We start from the raw sequence: 18,337 nt of genomic DNA, 5'->3' as shown, positions 1-18,337 counted from the left end.
CTTCAGCCACTTCCATAGCCACACCTACCTTGTCATACTCAGAAATTGCTTAATCTCCCAAATTTTAAACACCCTACTCTTCTTGATCCAAACCTTCAATCTGTCCAGTTCTTATTATACCTACTCTTACTATACCTACTATAAATTCTTGGAATATCATATAACATTAAGGTCTTGACAATCTTACTACTTTCACTTACTTTTTTTCCTCCTACTCTGCCTGAACCCCACTCATCAATCATTCTGACCCCAGCAACTCTCTAACCAGTAAAACCCGTACACTTCTTTTCAAAGCTGGAGAAAAATTACATATCCGTACAGAATGGTACCGCCACATACTTCCCTCCTGCTTTAAGTTACCTAGCAATTTCATGGGTTCCTAGCTATAACATTTCCCCATTTCCCACTGGTTATTTCAAGCCTTCTTTCTATCCTCACATCTCTTATAGTCTCTTCAAACTTTCCATATCACTTCCCTCGAATTTTAGCAGACCATTGTACTTTGTCATCAGAAGGGGGTGGGGGAACGGACATCAGATGGAATTACCTCAAATTCCTGCCACCTCAGCTATAAACATCCTTATGTATAGAGTAAAAAGGACAGGTTGTAAAGCCAGATGCATGGATTAGAAACTAGCTGTTATTACTGGATATTTGATCTTGGGCAGGTTGCTTCACTTTTTAGTGCCTCTGTTCCTTACTGCACCCTCTGGAAAGTCCCTTTCTAATAACAATCCAAATTCTTCTGTAAAATGTATCCTACACCTTCTGGCCTCATAACATTGTTGAATTAAATAAATTAATAAGACATAAACTACTTAAAGCAGTGAGAGGCACAGAGTAAATTCCTAATAAATGTTAGTCATTTGTTATTATTATCAGCATCTGAACCTATCCCCACCTCTATTTACAATGGAAAATACATTCTCTTCTAAGGTAAATGCTCTGCCATGGTTGTAGATGCTACTCCTTCAAGGAGTTTGAACGCCGATTATCTCCACTTCCTTCCATTCTCACCCATCTTAAGAATAACTTTTCACCAGCCCCTATTCCTATCTAGCTGCTGCCTCCTCTCATATCACCCCACCTCTAACCACTCTTAGTTGTCCACATTACCTGTCTCCATTTCTCTAATTTCTATGATTCATCTCATTTTAGTTTGGATTCAGAATTCAATTCTCTCCCCAAATCGCTTTTACTAAGGCAGTGGTTTTCAATAAAGGGTGATTTTGCAACCCCCCACCCCCACCCCCGCCAGGGGACATCTGGCAATGTCTGAAGACAAACTGGTTATCACAACTTAGGAGGCAGGGGCTGCTACTGACATCTAGTAGGTAGAGATCAAGGATGCTGCTAAACCTCCTATGATACATATGGCAGCCTCCACAAGAAGGATCTACCTAACCAAAAATGCAATAGTACCAACGATGAGAATCTCTCTAAAATAATTTGCAACTTTCATACTGCTAAATGTAATTAAGGCTTTCTATCCTTCACATGACTTGGCCTGGCTTGAGCACTTGACACCTTTAGGTTCTCACTCTTTCCTTGGGTTCTATTGACCATACCTTGCTAGTTATCCCCAGTCTGTTTCCGAATTCTCTTCTCCTTTTTTAAAGTGTATATCTTAGGGTTCAAGGCAAAGTTCCTCTTTCTACACACTGTCTCCCTTAACTACAATCACCTAGTTTTTTAAATGCTCAGGTCTCAATTTTTTTGGAGTAAAACCAAGACATCCTTGTATTTTCAAAAATTTTCCTAATTCTCACATACAGCTACTGCTCTAGACAGTTTTATTTTAATCACATCCATTCTCATCGATTCCCATTTACATACACACTGATGAATCTCAAATCTGTAATAGGTTCATTCATTTAAATTTTATTAAAAACCTGCTCTGTGACTGCCACTGTTTAAGCACTGGAATAGAAAAGTAAACAGTTAATGAGGGAGAAAGAAATCAAAGACCAAAAGATCATTTCACATAGTACTAAGTATTATAAAGACACTACAAGAGGTGATGTGAGAATGACCCGTATGAGGCAAGGTAATGGCCAGGGAAGATATGGGAGTGTAGAATTTAACCCAACACTGTAGTGAAAAGAAATAGAGCTATGGGAATATTTAAGGAGGGAGAATTCCAGACCAAAAACATGTTCAAAGACACTGAAGCAAAAGCATATTTGATACTATTAAGAATTATGGCCACATTCCTCAATGACTAAAAACAAGGATGTTAGTTTTTCATTTTCTTAATGTTGTATTTTGAAGCAACGGTTACCAATTTTTGCATGGATCTCTCCCTTTTGTATGCTCTTTAAGCAATCTTGGTCCAATCCAAGACTACACATTTCTTCCTATTCTTCTAGAAGTTGTGCATTTTTAGGTCTTACACAAGCTACAGGTAAATTTTAAAAATACTTTTAATGTGTTGAGGCATGTAAATTTTTTTATTAAAAAAAAGAATTATGGCCCCAGGTAGTTATGGTAAACAAGGTAATTATGACCACAGTAAGGTAAGTATGAATAAATATTATGAATGAGGTTTGTGGGGGGAAAAGAGAGGTCAGATCATATAAGGCCTTATAAATCAGGGTAAGGAATTTATAGTCTATGTGCAATGTAAAGTCATTGAAAGGATTTAAAGAATCAAGACATACAGTCTGATTTACATTTTTATAATACCATTTGGCTGCTATGTAAATATCTAGATTTTAGAAGGGCAAGATTATGTATAGAGATCTATGAATAACAGTCTATACAACTGCCCAGAATAGATGACTGTAGCTTGTACCAAGAATGTAATCAAGAATATAAAAATGGCTTCAGGGTACCTTTTGGAGACAGAATAAAAAGAACCTGCATGTACAGGATGAAGAGAAATTAAAGATAAATTCTAAGTTTGGATCTAACATGGGTAGATGGTGAAGACCTTTACTAAGGTTAGGAACACTGAAAAGAAACTAATTTTTGGGCTGGGGCTGTAGCTCAGTGGTTGAGCACTTGCCTCACATGTGTTGAGGCACTGGGTTCAAGCCTTAGCACCACATAAAATAAATAAATAAATAAATAAATAAATAAATAAATAAATAAATAAAATAAAGATATTGTGTACATCTACAACTAAAAAATATTTTAAAAAGCTGATTTGCATGCAAGGAGATGATGAAAGTTCTATTCAGTACATGTTAAGTTTTAAGTACCTATTTTATATCCAAGTAGAAAGGTCAAGAAAGCAACTAGGAGAGGGGAGATTTAAGATCAGGACTAGAGACATAAATTTGTCATTAGATAGTTTTTAAAACCACAGCCTCGATAAACTTGCCTAGGGTAAAAGTGAGTATAAGTAGAATAGAGAAAGGTACTTAGAATAAACCCTAAGAAACTTCTAATACACAAAGGTCAAAATGAGGAGCTACCAAAGCAAACAGGTCAGTAAGGTGGAAAATCAGGGGAGCATGGCCTTCAAAGCCATTTTCTGAGTTGCAGATTTAGACATCGAGGTCCCTACTGAGTGTCTGTACTTAGAAGCTTCACAAGTGTCCCAAACTTAACATATCTAAAATTGAGTTAATTCCCATCTAGCCCTGAAAACTGTTTCCTACTTCAATGAAAGGCACATTTATCCAGGCCAGAAGCTTCACTCCTTTCCCCAATCTTACTGATAACCAGCTACATTTCATCAGATTTCCCTCTTCTAAAATTTGTTATCTCCTTCCCCTTCATCACTATCTGAACTCAGGCCAATATGATCTCTCAACTTGACTTAACTGTTCTATCTCCAGTCAGCCTTTTCATAAGGCAACATCAATAATCATTTCAGCTGATACCTCCCTCTCAAATCAGATCAGCCACTTCTATCTTTAATCTTCTAATAACTCCCAGTTTGGAGCCAGGTAAAAAATATAATGCAAGAACCTTATCATAGAGCTTGTTTACCTCTCCAGTCTTTTTCCATGTCCACCTTTAAACTCTTCCTTCCTGTCATACTATACTGCTCTCCACTTTTTTTTTTTTTTTTGAGAGACAATTTTTTGAATTTTTTTTTTTAGTTTTCGGTGGACACAATATCTTTATGTGGTGCTGAGGATTGAACCCAGCGCCCCGCGCATGCCAGGCGAGCTACGGCTTGAGCCACATCCCCAGCCCCGATCTCCACTTTTACTCAAAGTGCCTTTCCTGGGCTGGGGTTGTAGCTCAGTTGGTAAGAGTGTTTGCCTTGCATGTGAGGCACTGGGTTCAATCCTCAGCACCAAGAAAAAACAAATAAAAGTATTCTGTCTACAACTTAAAAAAAAAAAAAAAAAAGCCTTTCCTGCTCCATTAGTGGATTGAGTGTACTTTCAATGAGCCTTGAACACACTGGATCGTTTATTAAACTATGCTATTTACTTGAGCAGCAATGTATCCAGCATGTGATCCAGTGCCTTATCCGTATTTAAGGTAGGATAAATAGTTCTCTAGTAAACAACAAATAAAATACACATACAATGTCTTATTTAGCTTGCTGAATTCTTATTACTCTTCCTGCTTACCCTTCAGAATTCCAGATTCCTAGCATTTAGAACACTATCCAAAGTAAATGGTTCTCATTGTAAAATGGTGTAACAGAACCATATCAAAATCAAAATTTGATCTAAATAAATATTCCCAGTACTAATTCCTCACACCTCATAAAGTTGGAATCGGTGATTTTAACAAATTCCTCTGGTGATTCTGACTTGTAATTATTCTTGGGATCTACTATTCTAAATAGAGTAAGAGATCAATAAATATTATTGAAAGTAAAATTTTAATTTACTGGAGTAAAATTCATTTCCTAATTCTTTAGGGTTACAGTTAGTGCTGTCAATTAGTCCTTAGTGTAACAGAACAATGCATTTATGTACAAAAGTCCACAAAAACAAGCAGCCTTTATTGCAGTATTACAAAACACTTTCCATTTTGGCAATATTTTACAATGCACTTAGCTTCAAGGGTTGGGAAGAAGAAGAATGGAAAACTAAAAAAGGAATTTTCAATGGACATTTCTAAAAGAAAAACTGCCCCAGCCCTCCCACCCAAATAAAAATCCAAATGTCACTTAATTTCACTACCCAAGAGGCCACGAGGAAAGCAGCAGGCAAAACTCTGGCAATTTCATTATGAATCATGTCAGAGACAGAGAAACATTCAAAACAGTCCTCAGTAAGGTCGGTTGCGCTGATCATTTCTGTAGTCGTTTCTAGGAATGAAAAATAGAGACACTAAATTCTAATTTTCTACCAAGATACTTCTTCAGTGTACTATTAGTGATTGGCATTGCCTAGACAATTTCTGTAGTGATGACAACATACCTATTTCTATACTACTAGAAGATACTTAATGTCTAATTTATCAGCTTTGAGTCAGAAAGTTCCTAAAAGCTCTGTTATCACTCTCTTTAACTGTTTTCCACCAAGAATAAACACTCCAAACCATTTTAATATTTCAAATCAAAGACTGTGCTGGTTCCAGTCTCCAAACAGAAGTGGCATAGTGGAATAAGCAAACATGTTCATGTGTAAATTTTGGAAAAGAATTTTATTACATGACCTTGGAAAAGTTACTATATGTCTCTGACTGTAAAATGGGTGGTACATCTATCTCAGGAAATTAACAAAAGGACTACAACTGAAGTAATAAGACACTTCACAGTATTTAGCAGGTGATAATTAGGCTATTAGTAATTACTAAGAGCCAACATTTGTAGGTACTTTCTAATGGCCCAGCAGCTGTTATAATCTAATACAACTACACAAAGGAGCATTATTAGCTCACTGTACAGATGAGACTACTGATGCTCCAAAAGGTCCAATAACTTGCCTAAGGTCACACAGATATAAGTGCTGGAAACAGAACCCAAGAAGATCTGTCTCCCAACACCATGCTCTTCTCCACATTCTATTCTTACTCTCACAACCCTATACTGTCTTTGGCATATAAATCCTTAGTACAATAACTGACATTATTTTACATCATTGGCTCTTTGATTTTTTTCTGACTCCACACCATTTATATGCACAACACTCCCCCACTATCAGTGGTTTTCATCTAGAACAGGTACCAGAATCTGTGAAGAAATAATTGTGGGGTACTCCACATAACTGGAAAAGAACAAACCTATGAAAGATGTGCTTTCCCCTCACTTAGACTAAGAACGCTTGATTGATAAACAGTTTAAGTTATCTCTCAATCTCAATTATCTTTAGCAATGAGAAAAAATAACATACATTTATGTGCACATACAAATATAAAAGTTTATGAGTAAGAATTTTGAAAACCAATTTTAGAAATTGCTGAAGCAGGAACTAAATGGATCTTCTCCATCCTGAGAGAGCTACCAATGTAAAAATTTCCAAAAGTTAGATAAATGAAAAAAATGCGACAAAATGGGCTCAAATACTAAAATCTAGGAGCAATGAAGTAAAAGTTTCACAAGTACATTCTAAAACTCACCTTCCTCCCATTTTGCCTCCATAGCCACCTCGGTCTCCTCCATAGCCACCTCGGTCTCCTCCATATCCCCCTCCTCGGTCTCCTCCATAGCCCCCACCACTCCTGTCTCCTCCGTAGCCTCCACTTCGGTCTCCACCATAGCCTCCACCACCACCACCACGTTCTCCTCCATAGCCCCCCCGACTTCGGTCTCCTCCGTAGCCACCTCGGTCTCCTCCGTAGCCACCTCGGTCTCCACCGTAGCCTCCTCGGTCTCCACCGTAGCCTCCTCCTCGGTCTCCACCGTAGCCACCTCCTCGGTCTCCACCGTAGCCACCTCCTCTGTCCCCACCGTAACCACCCCCACTTCTGTCTCCACCATAGCCACCCCCACTTCTCTCTCCACCATATCCACTGCCACCACTTCTGTCTCCACCATAGCCACCCCCACTTCTGTCTCCACCATAGCCGCCTCGGTCTCCACCTCTGCCCCCACGACCTCTGTAGCCTCTATCTCCACCGTAGCCTCTCCCCCGGAAATCTGTAAGGCAAAAATGTGAACCAATGAGGGCAGAAGAATAATACAGAGCTTCCCTAGATGCTAGCCAGAAGACAAGCACCAGGTAGGAGCTATTAAAGGGCTGATGCAAAGGACAAACATACCTCCTCCTGAGGGACGAGAATCCTCTGGTCTGGGCTCATTGCACTGATTACAAGAATTCCTTCGAGCAAAGTTCATATTTCCACATGACCTGAGAAATGAAGAAAATAAAATGCTCCTAGATAGTTTCCAATAGATTCAGAACTGTTTCTTGCATCCCCCAACACCAAACTCAATCACTAATCCCACCAAAGTAAATGAAATACTTACGGATTAGGACAAACCCAATCTCCATTTTTGGGGTCACCACCTCTTCCCTGAAAGCCTCCACGGCCTCTATATCCGCCTCGGCCTGGGGAAAATAGGTAGATACAGAAGAAAAGTCAGTAGCAGACATTAACAACACAGAGGAAAAGCACCAGAAAAAATAAATAAGTGTCCATTATTTCCTGAGCAGTTACCCTCAAAAATCAACCCCTTACAGTAGGGTTTTATAAATCTCTGATTTGAGGCCTTAATTAGAAATGCAGAAAATATAACAGACCCCAGGCACAAATCATAATATAAATAATGCACAAAAAAAAAAAAAAAAAAAACTCAATGTCCACTTACTATGATATTGTTCTTGGTTAGAGAATCTCAGTGATAAACACTAAGTGAGAAAATGCCAAATTAAAGGAAATGGACCAAATAAAGAAGCCATGTCAGGGAGCATAAAAACTCAGATAAATTGCCTATGTAGATGTCATTTAAACAATTGTTTCTGATTTCCAGGTGAAAAACAAACTTCTATGCAACTTTCCACAGGAATTTCTAAAACCTTCTCCACTACTTTCTTAGCTATTATGATACTTTATTTACCTAATACCCTATTCAGTATCCAACCTTATTTTAAGATAAAAGGAAAAAGACCTAGGGAGAGAAAGGAATAGCAGCAAGTTCATGCAAGCAGGGACAGAACATGGACTCAAATTCAAACCCTGTATATACTATCCAGACCTATGAGCATCAAATATCTTACCTCGCCGCCCACCTCCACTTCCACCTCCTCTCATAAATTCAGGTCTTCTGGTGGCAAAAGACACTTTAATGATGTTGCCATGGAATTCCTTTCCTATGAAAAAAGAATGGTTTTGAAGAAACACTAATCCACATCTCCACCTCCCAACAAAAACGTAAAACTAGAGGCTAGGATTGTGGCTCAGTGGTAGAGTGCTTGCCTAGCACGTGTGAGGCACTGGGTTCAATCCTCAGCACCACATGAAAATTAAATAAATAAAATAAAAGTATTATGTCCATCTACAACTAAAAACAATTTTAAAAATAAAGTAAATAAAAAATAATACTATTTTAGGAATTTTTAGTTTCAGAGGAATAACTGACATGCCCTCACAGAAATTTTAAACATGGTAGAGTTCCAAAAAGTCAAAGTAACTGCTAAGGCATGACAAAATCTAATGAACAGAGCTGATGTGAAACAGTCACTTCTTATTATTTTTACACGAAAAACCAACCATAGAACAGTATGTGAACTATGCCACAATTTGTTTCATGAAGGGAGTGAATACACGTGCACATGAACCCACATATTCACATATATGCACTGCCCACTGTGTTTACCCTTTTTTGGCAGGGAGGTAGGAATCAGATAATGGGAGAGGAAGCTGCCAAACTCAAGAAACTAATTTTTCACCAAATGCACTTAGTACAGTTTGAAATTGTCTTCCACCATTTGCCCATGTATACGTGCAATTACTTATATACATGCATATATATATATATATACATATATATATATATATATATATACATATTCTGATGCCCCGGTGTCTTAGGGATAAGAATTATCTTTTTACTTTACATTAAACAAGAGAACCAGAAAAGTACTCAATGATTCATAAAATGGTTATAAATCTAGAGGCTGTGGTTTCCTGACCAAAGCTGTAGTTTTTATACCCGGCAACTTCCCATGAAGTCAGGTGTTATGACAAGTACTTTGACATAAGCAGCAAATCATATATCAGTCTTCTAAAAGCCATAAGATGACTTGGTTTAGCTGGGCACAGTGGTGCACACCTATAATCCCAGTGGCTTGGGAGGGTGAGGCAGGAGGATCATGAATTCAAAGCCAGCCTCAGCAATTTAGCAAGGCCCAAAGCAACTCAGCAAGATCCTGTCTCTAAATAAAATACAAAAAAGGGATAGGGATGGGGCTCAGTGGTTAAGTGCCCTTGGGCTCAAAGACTTGGTTTAAAAAAATAAAATAGAGACACAGACAGGAAGAAGTAAAGAAATACAACTGGGTTCTGGAAGATACAAGTACAAAAATCTCATAAGTAGAAAGGACCTCAAGTACCTGTCAATCTAGTATGGTTAAGTACTTTGGAGACAGTGAAGTCAACCTGTTTAAGTTTGAATCCTGATGTTGTCACTAACTCTGTGACCTTAGAAATTACTCAATTTCTCTGTCCTTAATTTCATCATCTGTGAAATGGGAGTAGGGTGTATGTCTCATTAGATTACTATAAGGATTAAACTGAGTTAATGCATATAAAGCTCTTAGAATTGTGTCTAGCTCTGGGAGTCTACGTAAGTAGTAGAGCACTTGCCTATCATGAGCAAGGCCTGGGGTTCAATCCTCAGGACCAAAAAAAAAAAAAGTGCCCATCTTATAAATATGCAGTAAATGTTAGTTTTTATTAAGATAAGGTACTGTTGATAGCCACAGCCGAAGGGGCCCCAGCAAACTTCCAGCTGCCAGCTGATTAGCTCACAGCGGCCCCAGGAAACTTCTAGCTGCCAACTGATTGGCTCCTCTGCGGTGATGCTCATTGGGCTGTTTCCCCGCCCTTTCAGACCACGGAGTTGCTCATTGGGGGACTTTTTTTTGGCTCCGCCAACGCGACCCAGCCAATCGGACTCAAGAGCAGGAGTGGGGGAGGTTGAGAGGCTTGTGGGAAGCCGGTGGTGGCAGTTGAGCTCTGAGGGTTTTTCCTGAGGAGCTGTGTGGTGTGGGTTGTGTGTTCTAAAAATAAAGTTCGTTTCTTTTGACAAATGGCTCCTGAATTGTGCCCAGCCAGACTGCGGCATTTGGTGGCCCGTACCTGTAGGGGGAACGAACCCGCGACCTCCGCAACCTTGGCGTTATCGGCATATTTGGCAGATGGACGTCACACACTTGCCAGAATTTGGAAAATTAAAATATTTGCATGTTACAGTTGATACTTCTTCTGGATTGTTGATGGGCTCCCTTCATGCCGGACAAAAAACTAAAGATATTATAGCTCATTGCTTACAAAATTTTGCCACTGTGGGCATTCCAAAACAGTTAAAAACAGATAATGCCCCTGGTTATACTTCCACCTCTTTTAAACAATTTTGCTCATCATTTGGCATTACTCATATAACAGGAATCCCATACAATCCACAGGGACAAGGCATAGTTGAAAGAGCTCATCAAACTATTAAAATGTACTTATTAAAGCAAAAAGAAGGAATTGGGAAGGGGTATATATTCCCCAAAGATAAACTTAAAAACACTTTTTACTCTCTAAACTTTTTAAATTTGGATTCATCAGGACTTAGTGCTGCGGAAAGGCATATGTGTCCAAAAAATGTACATAAGCCCAAGGTACTTTGGAAGGATATTCTAACAGGACAATGGAAAGGTCCTGACCCAGTAATTGTCTGGAGTCGGGGGTCTGTTTGTGTGTTTCCACAGGGAGAACAGCAGCCGATTTGGATTCCAGAGAGATTAACCAAGGTCCTGACCCAGTGATTGTCTGGAGTCGGGGGTCTGTTTATGTGTTTCCACAGGGAGAACAGCAGCCGATTTGGATTCCAGAAAGATTAACTAAAGCGATTTCTACAGACCAAAAAGAAGATGATTTGGCTCAAATCCATAACAACTGATATCCAAAACTCCAGTTTGGCTATTCTTACATCTGCAACAGAACCAGGATGCTTTTTTCAATATCTATTTTATTATTGCCCTTTGCCATATCATGAAGTTCTATTTTGTTTTTTGAGCTCATACAGACCTAGGTTAATGTTTTGCTGATCAGTTCTATTTTTTGACTATAGAGTTTTTAAACATTGCAATGGAGATTTCACCTGTAAAAAGTTATAAGGCCTTTACTATAATGTTATGTGTTGTATGTATTATATTATGTGTGCACACTTGTGTTTTGTGTTATATGTTTGAATGTATGTATGTCCATATATCATATATGATGAGCGCTCATGAAAAAATGGATCCAAATTTTTTTTATTCACGTGATTTAAATGATTTAATTTAAATTGGGTAAACAGCTGTTGAGGATTGTTTTAATATGTGAACAACAAAGGAGGTTAACAGATCTGTTTGTTTACTTTCACCTTTCCTTTTCATTATATTTAATAATTCTGTTCAAGATAATGTAAATTGTTCAGAAAATTGTTTTCTTTTAGTGCCTTCTGGAATGTTACATAATTTTTTTCTTTAGCCATTATTGCCAGAATTCCTATCTTCATCCCAGTGCCGGTGAAGACAAAGATAAAACCAATCTACAGCTTCTGCAATAGCCACCACTGAACTGCTTGCAGAACTTGCCTGGACCATGTATCACTTGTATGCATTGTGAACTCACTTGTATGCATTGTGAACTATCTGTTGGTGCAGCGACTTGTGGTAGTGTTGGGGTATTTTTGCTGATGGTGTCATCGGTGATACAATTTTTCCAAAAGGAGCCGTCAATTGGCTTGGTGTATCTTCCTACCTTCTGCTTGTCATGGTCGTTCAGCTAAAATTTGGGGGCCAACAGAGGTGAGGCAAAGAACCTCACCCCCCGCCCTCCGCTGGTACAAAGAACTATCCACAGGTGTGGCTGTATGCTGGACAGGTAGTCAACGACGGGTAAGATCCAATTGCAATGGTACCAACCTAAGACAGGAGGCTGACGCCCTGAGGTCAGCTCATCCGATGATGTTAGGACCATATGTACTACTGGACAACCTAAGGCAGGCACGGTCCCTAAGCCACATGCTTGTTGTTTAAACAGAGAGTGGGAGATGTTGAGAGCCACAGCCAAAGGGGCCCCAGCAAACTTCCAGCTGCCAGCTGATGATTGGCTCACAGCGGCCTCAGCAAACTTCTAGCTGCCAACTGATTGGCTCCTCTGCAGTGATGCTCATTGGGCTGTTTCCCCGCCCTTTCAGACCACGGAGTTGCTCATTGGGGGACTTTTTTGGCTCCGCCCACGTGACCCAGCCAATCGGCCTCAAGAGCAGAAGGAGTGGGGGAGGTTGAGAGGCTTGTGGGAAGCGGTGGTGGCAGTTGGGCTCTGAGGGTTTTTCCTGAGGAGCTGTGTGGTGTGGTGTGTGTTCTAAAAATAAAGTTCGTTTCTTTTGACAAGTGGCTCCTGAATTGTGTCCAGCCAGAATGCGGCAGGGTACAGAAAAAGTATGAAACAAAATCGTGGAATATCATGAAAAACTTTATGTTAAAAGACTGGAAAGAAAATTCATATTATCAGTACTATTTCTGTATGGAGATTATGGATATTTTACTCATTTTCTCTGCTTTTCTTCTCTTCAGTGGGGGAAAAGTCTTACTATTTCTTCAAAGTATGCATTAATTTCATATTGAAGAGAATCGACCTGAATTTTAAAAGACTATAGCATCAACCAGGCCAACTCTCTATACTTATACTAAGGGTTAGGATTAGGCTTCATGTGTAAGGCATGATAGTAGAAATAAAAACTACAGACAGAGATAAAGCTCATCTCAATCCTAAAGTTATATACACACTCTGGCTTCTTCCAGTATTGGGGATTGAACCCAGAGTTACTTTACCACTGAGGTATATCCCCATTTATTTTCACTTTTTATTTTGAGACAGGGTCTCACTAAGTTGCAAAAGCTGGCCTTGGACTTCCCATCTTCCTTATCTCGGCCTCCTAAGTTACTGGGTTTACGTGAGTGTACCACCATATTGGGCAGCCCTATTTACTTTGAGGCAGTCTCACTAAGTGCCCAGGCTGGCCTTGAACTCAAGATCCTCCTGTCTCAACCTTCCCAGTGGCTGGGATCACAGGCATGTACCAACTTAACATGGCTGGCCTAAATGCTTAATATCTCTAAAAAGAAGGAATATAACCACTTTCTCCCAGTACATATTTTGACTTTCAGACTAAAAAACATACGCATAACTATATGAATGAGGCATACCATCAAACCAGTCAATAGCTGCCTTAGCTGAAGGAGGATCATCAAATGACACTGTTGCCTCCCCTTTTGGTTTTCCTGTGTCTTTGTCTGTGTAAAGATTTATCATTGGCTTTCCAGTCTTCTTGTTTGTCTGAGGGAAAAATAAGCTGGTGTCAGCATTTCAAGAATAATTGATCAAGTACTATTTAGATATTTAAAGATTTAATTTTTAAAATGAATCTATACATCCATACTACAAAGTATATACATCTAATATAAAAATGAAGTTATATTTGGACAAGAAAACTATCCAAGTTACATTAAGTGAAAACCAAGTAATAATAATGTTATAAAGGCTGGGGATGTCACTTAGTAGTAAAGCGCTTGCTTACTGAGACCCTGGGCTCAACCCCCAATACCATACATACACACAATCTCTCTCTCTCTCTCTCACATACACACACACACAGTTACAGTATACTATTTATCTATGTATAATTTATTTAAGCCCACAAAAATTAAATGTAGATAATGCTTCATTGCAAACAATACTCCTTGTAAAATATTTACAAGTCAGGAAGAATGTTTACTAAATAAATCAATAGGCTACCACCAAGGAATATAATGGGATTTGGCTGGAATGGGAGTAGAAGACAAGAAGTTTTACTTTGTCAAAACTGTGTGAACCTCTTAAATATTTCATGTGTAAATAATTTCTTAAAATATTGTAACTCCCCAAGGACAAAAGGAGTAATTCCAGACACCAAAACAAGCAAGGACAACTACAATTTGATTTCAAACAAATGCAAACTAATTTCAAGCAAGTGCTAATATTTATTTAACACTGCTCTAAAGGCTTTCTAGTTAAAGAGACGAAACTTGCATGAAAGAATAGACAAGACAATTAAATAAACAATAAATAATTACAAAGTAACATATTATATATTGGGATAATATGTAGTACAGACATTAAATACCAAAGAGTTGTTAATAACAACTTGAAGGGCTGAGGTTATGGCTCAGTGGTAGTGTTTGCCTAGCACATGTGAGGTACTGAGTTCAAACCTCAGCATCAAATAAAAATGAAATAAAGATACTATGACCACCTACAACTAAAAAATAAATATTTTTAAAAACCTCTTCATTTTAAAAAAAAAATAACAACTTGAGTTTGCATATACTGGCATTTCAGAATCTATAAAAATGTTTTCACTGGGCTGGGGCTGTAGCTCAGTGGAAGAGTACTTGCCTCCTATGTGTGAGGCACTGGGTTCAATCCTTAGCACCACATAAAAATAAATAAAATAAAGGCATTCTGTTCACCTACATCTACCAAAAAAAAAAAAAAAATGTCTTCACAATCCCCTGTGCTTCTCACTGAGAAAAAGTTAGGCAGAAACTATTTTTAGAGTTCTAGGATTAAAGCTAAAGCACAAGTGCCTGGTGCGGTGACGCATGCCTGTAAGCCCAGTGGTTCAGGAGGCTGAGGCAAGAGGATCGCAAATTCAAAGCCAGCCTCAGCAAAAGCAAGGTGGTAAGCAACTTAGTGAGACCTTGTCACTAAATAAAATACAAAATAGGGCTGGGGATGTGGCTCAGTGGCCAAGTGCCCCTGAGTTCAATCCCTGATACCCTCTCCCCCAAAAAAGCCCAACAGCCAGAGCACAGATAGGCTATATAAAGATAGACACAAGCAAGGAATAAAATCTTCATAACTTTATCAAAGGCCTATAGACATGAGTGAGCATGTCCAATAGAAGATTTTAAGAGATAAACCTTACTGAAATATACAGGCTTACTATATAATTTATATATATTAACCAAGATATAATAGTAAGTATGACATTTTCAACATAAACCATACTTTTTACTCACCTTGATGATACCTATTTGCTTAAAGAACTCTCCCACTTGATCAGTAGACACACCCTCCCCAAGTCCTTGCACAAAGATTGTGTTGTTATCTGAATTATCAGATTCTGAATCTAGGGGGAAAAGATTATCATTAATTTTACATATTCCTTGGTGTTATTACATCCTGTTCAGTAATCAAGAACAATAATTTATTGTTTGATGTTCAACTGTTTCTATGACCAAAGTGAAATGAACAATGTAAGAATCTTACATAAACATGCAACAATTATATGGTAGATCAATTCTTATAACTAAACTTCAAGTCAAGTCCATCATGACAACACTCTATGAGATACTTATAGACCAATTAAGGGAGATCCTAAAAAATCTCACTCCTTAGATTCAGATATAGGACTAAAGCTCATGAGTTATTTTGAAATTAACATTCCTTTCTCTGAAATACTTTTAATTCTTTATGACAAATCAATTCTTTTAAGGCTCACTAACACAAAATTCCCCCAAATCTGATATTTTGGACTTCCAAGACAAGCAGAATTGCTGGTTTCCCCTTCACTGCAATAAGCCTTGTACACATCAGAGGGTAAGAGGCACCTTGTACACACACCTTACCTTACACGCACACTTTTGGATTAGTACAACAAAGTAAGAAAGATGTACAAAAATTCAGTCCATCAAGGGATAATTCAGAAATTGCCATCCATATAGAATACTTTGGCATCTTAATAAAAACAAAAGTTCTGATTTCAATATATATTAAAAATTTTTGGATTAAGTAGATTTTTAACCTCTAAATCATAACTTTCAAAAGGTTCCATGAGTAAAATCTGTTGTCTTGAAATGCATTTAAAAATAAAAAGCCATTTAAAATTAGTGACCTCTCCTTATGACAATTCTCTCATGTATGACCTCAGGTTTCTTAGGCCCAGTAAGAAATCCAACGTAGGATTTTTTAAAACAGTTTTTCTATCTTTAATTTCCCAACAATACCAATCCTTTATAAACTCTAATTTGCAACAATTAAATAATTAATACTTATAGCAATAAAAATTCAAATATTTCCTCAAAGAAAAAAAGTAGAGCATAGGAAAGTACAAACATAGCAATTTCCCAGCAAACTTTCCCATCAATCCCCTGAATTTTTCTTTCTAACCTTTAAAAATAAAGCTTCCCAGTTCTGGCAACACTATCAAATTAAATCTTCTTTCTGTACTAATCCCTCCAAATATACACTTTTCCCTTCAAAAAGTGAAAACTAACATTTTCTTAACTGCAAAATCACAAACTACCATAAACCTTACCAGCATCTGGTCTCGGTCCATAATCCCTGTGACCTAAGGGAAAAGAAAAGAAAAGCTATTTAAGGCAACTCATTTGAAATAATAAAAAACAAAACATTAATAATAACCAAGTCATGAAAAGTCAATACTTTCAAAATCCTTCAAAGTCAACCATCACAGATTTATAAAGTAACTACATAAATTAGTTCTACTAAAAGTTTAAATCAAGATGAATGTCAACATTTCCTTAAACACCTGCCACTTTGGCATTATGCTAGTTTCACTTGTTAAAGCTTTGATTATGAAGGCTGATTGAAAAACCCTAATAATTTAAGAACACCATGTCAGCTACCTTTATTTAACAAACAAAAAAAAAAATTGTCAAAATCCAGTGAAGTTCTCATTCATTGGTCACCACAGACTCTCTCATGCAAATACACTGCATAGAAACCCATTGGACTTACTGAAATCAGCTTTGACTTTTTAATATTTACTTTGATATATATATATGTGTATACATATATAATTTTTTTTAAAAAGCACACAACACACACCAGCCTCAACAAGAGTAAGAAAGGGCTTAGACTTCGTCTGCGGGACATTGGTGGCTTTTAGATTTATATAGCATTTCCACTGAAACATTTTGGGATACTCAGCACTTACCACCAAAATTTTTGAAGCCACCGCGGTCACCACCACTGCAGAGGAAAAATTGAAGAAATGATTTCTTCCTTAAGTCTCTAATGTGCTGAGCCCTGGGCTCAATCTACACTTAACTGTCACAAGTAGAGAGCCTAGGAAAACAGTAGCACTGCTAACTTTCCAGTAAATTCCATTACAGACTTCAAAATGTTTCTTCCATCTAAGTGTTTTTTCCCAAGGATGTATTTCCACAAGCTGACTTTTCAAGTTATACAACATATCTTATATACCCATATTTTTAAATCTTCCCAACCCCAAGCCAAAAGGTCACTATTCAAACCATAGCTTAAAGCTGGAAGGAGTGTGTATACTTTCCAAAGGTCTATTTTCTAAATGAGGAAGAATAATAATTAAAAAAAAAAAAAATGAACACGAAGCAAGCTTAAGATTCTGGTAGAAGAGAGGTAAAAACTTGAGTACTAGATTCTGCTGTGATATCAAATTGTGGGTTTTATGAGATGAATAAAAAAAAGTGATATACAAATATACACAAAAGACTGAATGAAAATAGTCTTAAAATTTTAAATCATTCAGAAATCTGGTAAAATAAGGACTTAAAAAAGCATAACTTAAAATTACCCTCCTAATCCATATCCACTATAAGATCTTCACGTCCCAGCTATTGAGGTTCATGCTGACAAATGTTCTGTACCAAATCCATAACAAAACACTTCGGACAGAATGCATCATAGCCAAAAATTACAGCTGCCCATAGGACAACTTTTTTGGCAAATTTCCACTGCCAGATAAATCAGTGGTCCTTGTGCATGTAGCTTTATGTAAGAGATCTAAAACACTCTTCTCTAATCAAGAAACTCTTAAAAGCTTGCTTCTCTTGACTAAATGACATAATCCTTGAGATTCCTGTGCTGATACAGAAATAAACGCAAAGCATTCAAATGGTGATCTGATTTACTACTAGTAATAATCTTATTCTACTACAGCTCAAAAAGCTAAATCAATATAGTAATGTCTCACTGCTTAAAAAGCCTCTGCTTCAATGATTACCCTTACCTCTAGTAGACTTTTCTGAACCATCCAGAGAAAAACCATTCTAAATAAGAACAATTTCTCCCTTTATAACAAAGATTTCCCCTTGCAAAAAAAAAACTATGCATTTTAAGTTGCTTTTGATTTCTGATTCCCAGGAAGGCTTTTTAACCAAGAGAATAAGGCTATTTCAAGGCTATGTACATAATAGTAAACTCAGGCCGTTCGTATACACTGTTCTGTACTGAG

At 37.7% G+C, this 18,337-nt stretch overlaps 1 protein-coding gene across 2 annotated transcripts in view; it reads right to left on the bottom strand.

Moving 5' to 3' along the window:
* Positions 1-4,894: 4,894 nt before the first annotated feature.
* Positions 4,895-18,337, bottom strand: part of Taf15 (TATA-box binding protein associated factor 15) — a 32,647-nt gene continuing 19,204 nt past the window's right edge. The window contains exons 8-17 of one of the 2 annotated variants that reach the window (XM_015495315.2): positions 17,060-17,094; positions 16,418-16,450; positions 15,120-15,229; positions 13,266-13,395; positions 8,079-8,171; positions 7,328-7,409; positions 7,120-7,208; positions 6,770-6,997; positions 6,478-6,724; positions 4,895-5,224 (exon numbers count right to left, since the gene is read on the bottom strand). In XM_015495315.2, the coding sequence (XP_015350801.1) occupies positions 5,185-5,224; positions 6,478-6,724; positions 6,770-6,997; positions 7,120-7,208; positions 7,328-7,409; positions 8,079-8,171; positions 13,266-13,395; positions 15,120-15,229; positions 16,418-16,450; positions 17,060-17,094 (1,087 nt within the window). In that variant the 3' untranslated portion in view covers positions 4,895-5,184. Of the gene's footprint in view, positions 5,225-6,477; positions 6,998-7,119; positions 7,209-7,327; positions 7,410-8,078; positions 8,172-13,265; positions 13,396-15,119; positions 15,230-16,417; positions 16,451-17,059; positions 17,095-18,337 lie in introns of both variants that reach the window. The other variant, XM_015495314.2, reaches the window with a different exon arrangement.

Source organism: Marmota marmota, unplaced genomic scaffold (genome assembly GCF_001458135.2).
Source record: "Marmota marmota marmota unplaced genomic scaffold, marMar, whole genome shotgun sequence".
Classification (NCBI taxonomy): domain Eukaryota; kingdom Metazoa; phylum Chordata; class Mammalia; order Rodentia; family Sciuridae; genus Marmota; species Marmota marmota.
The sequence above is the reverse complement of the archived record's forward strand: the minus strand, read 5'-3'. Positions and strand labels throughout refer to the sequence as shown.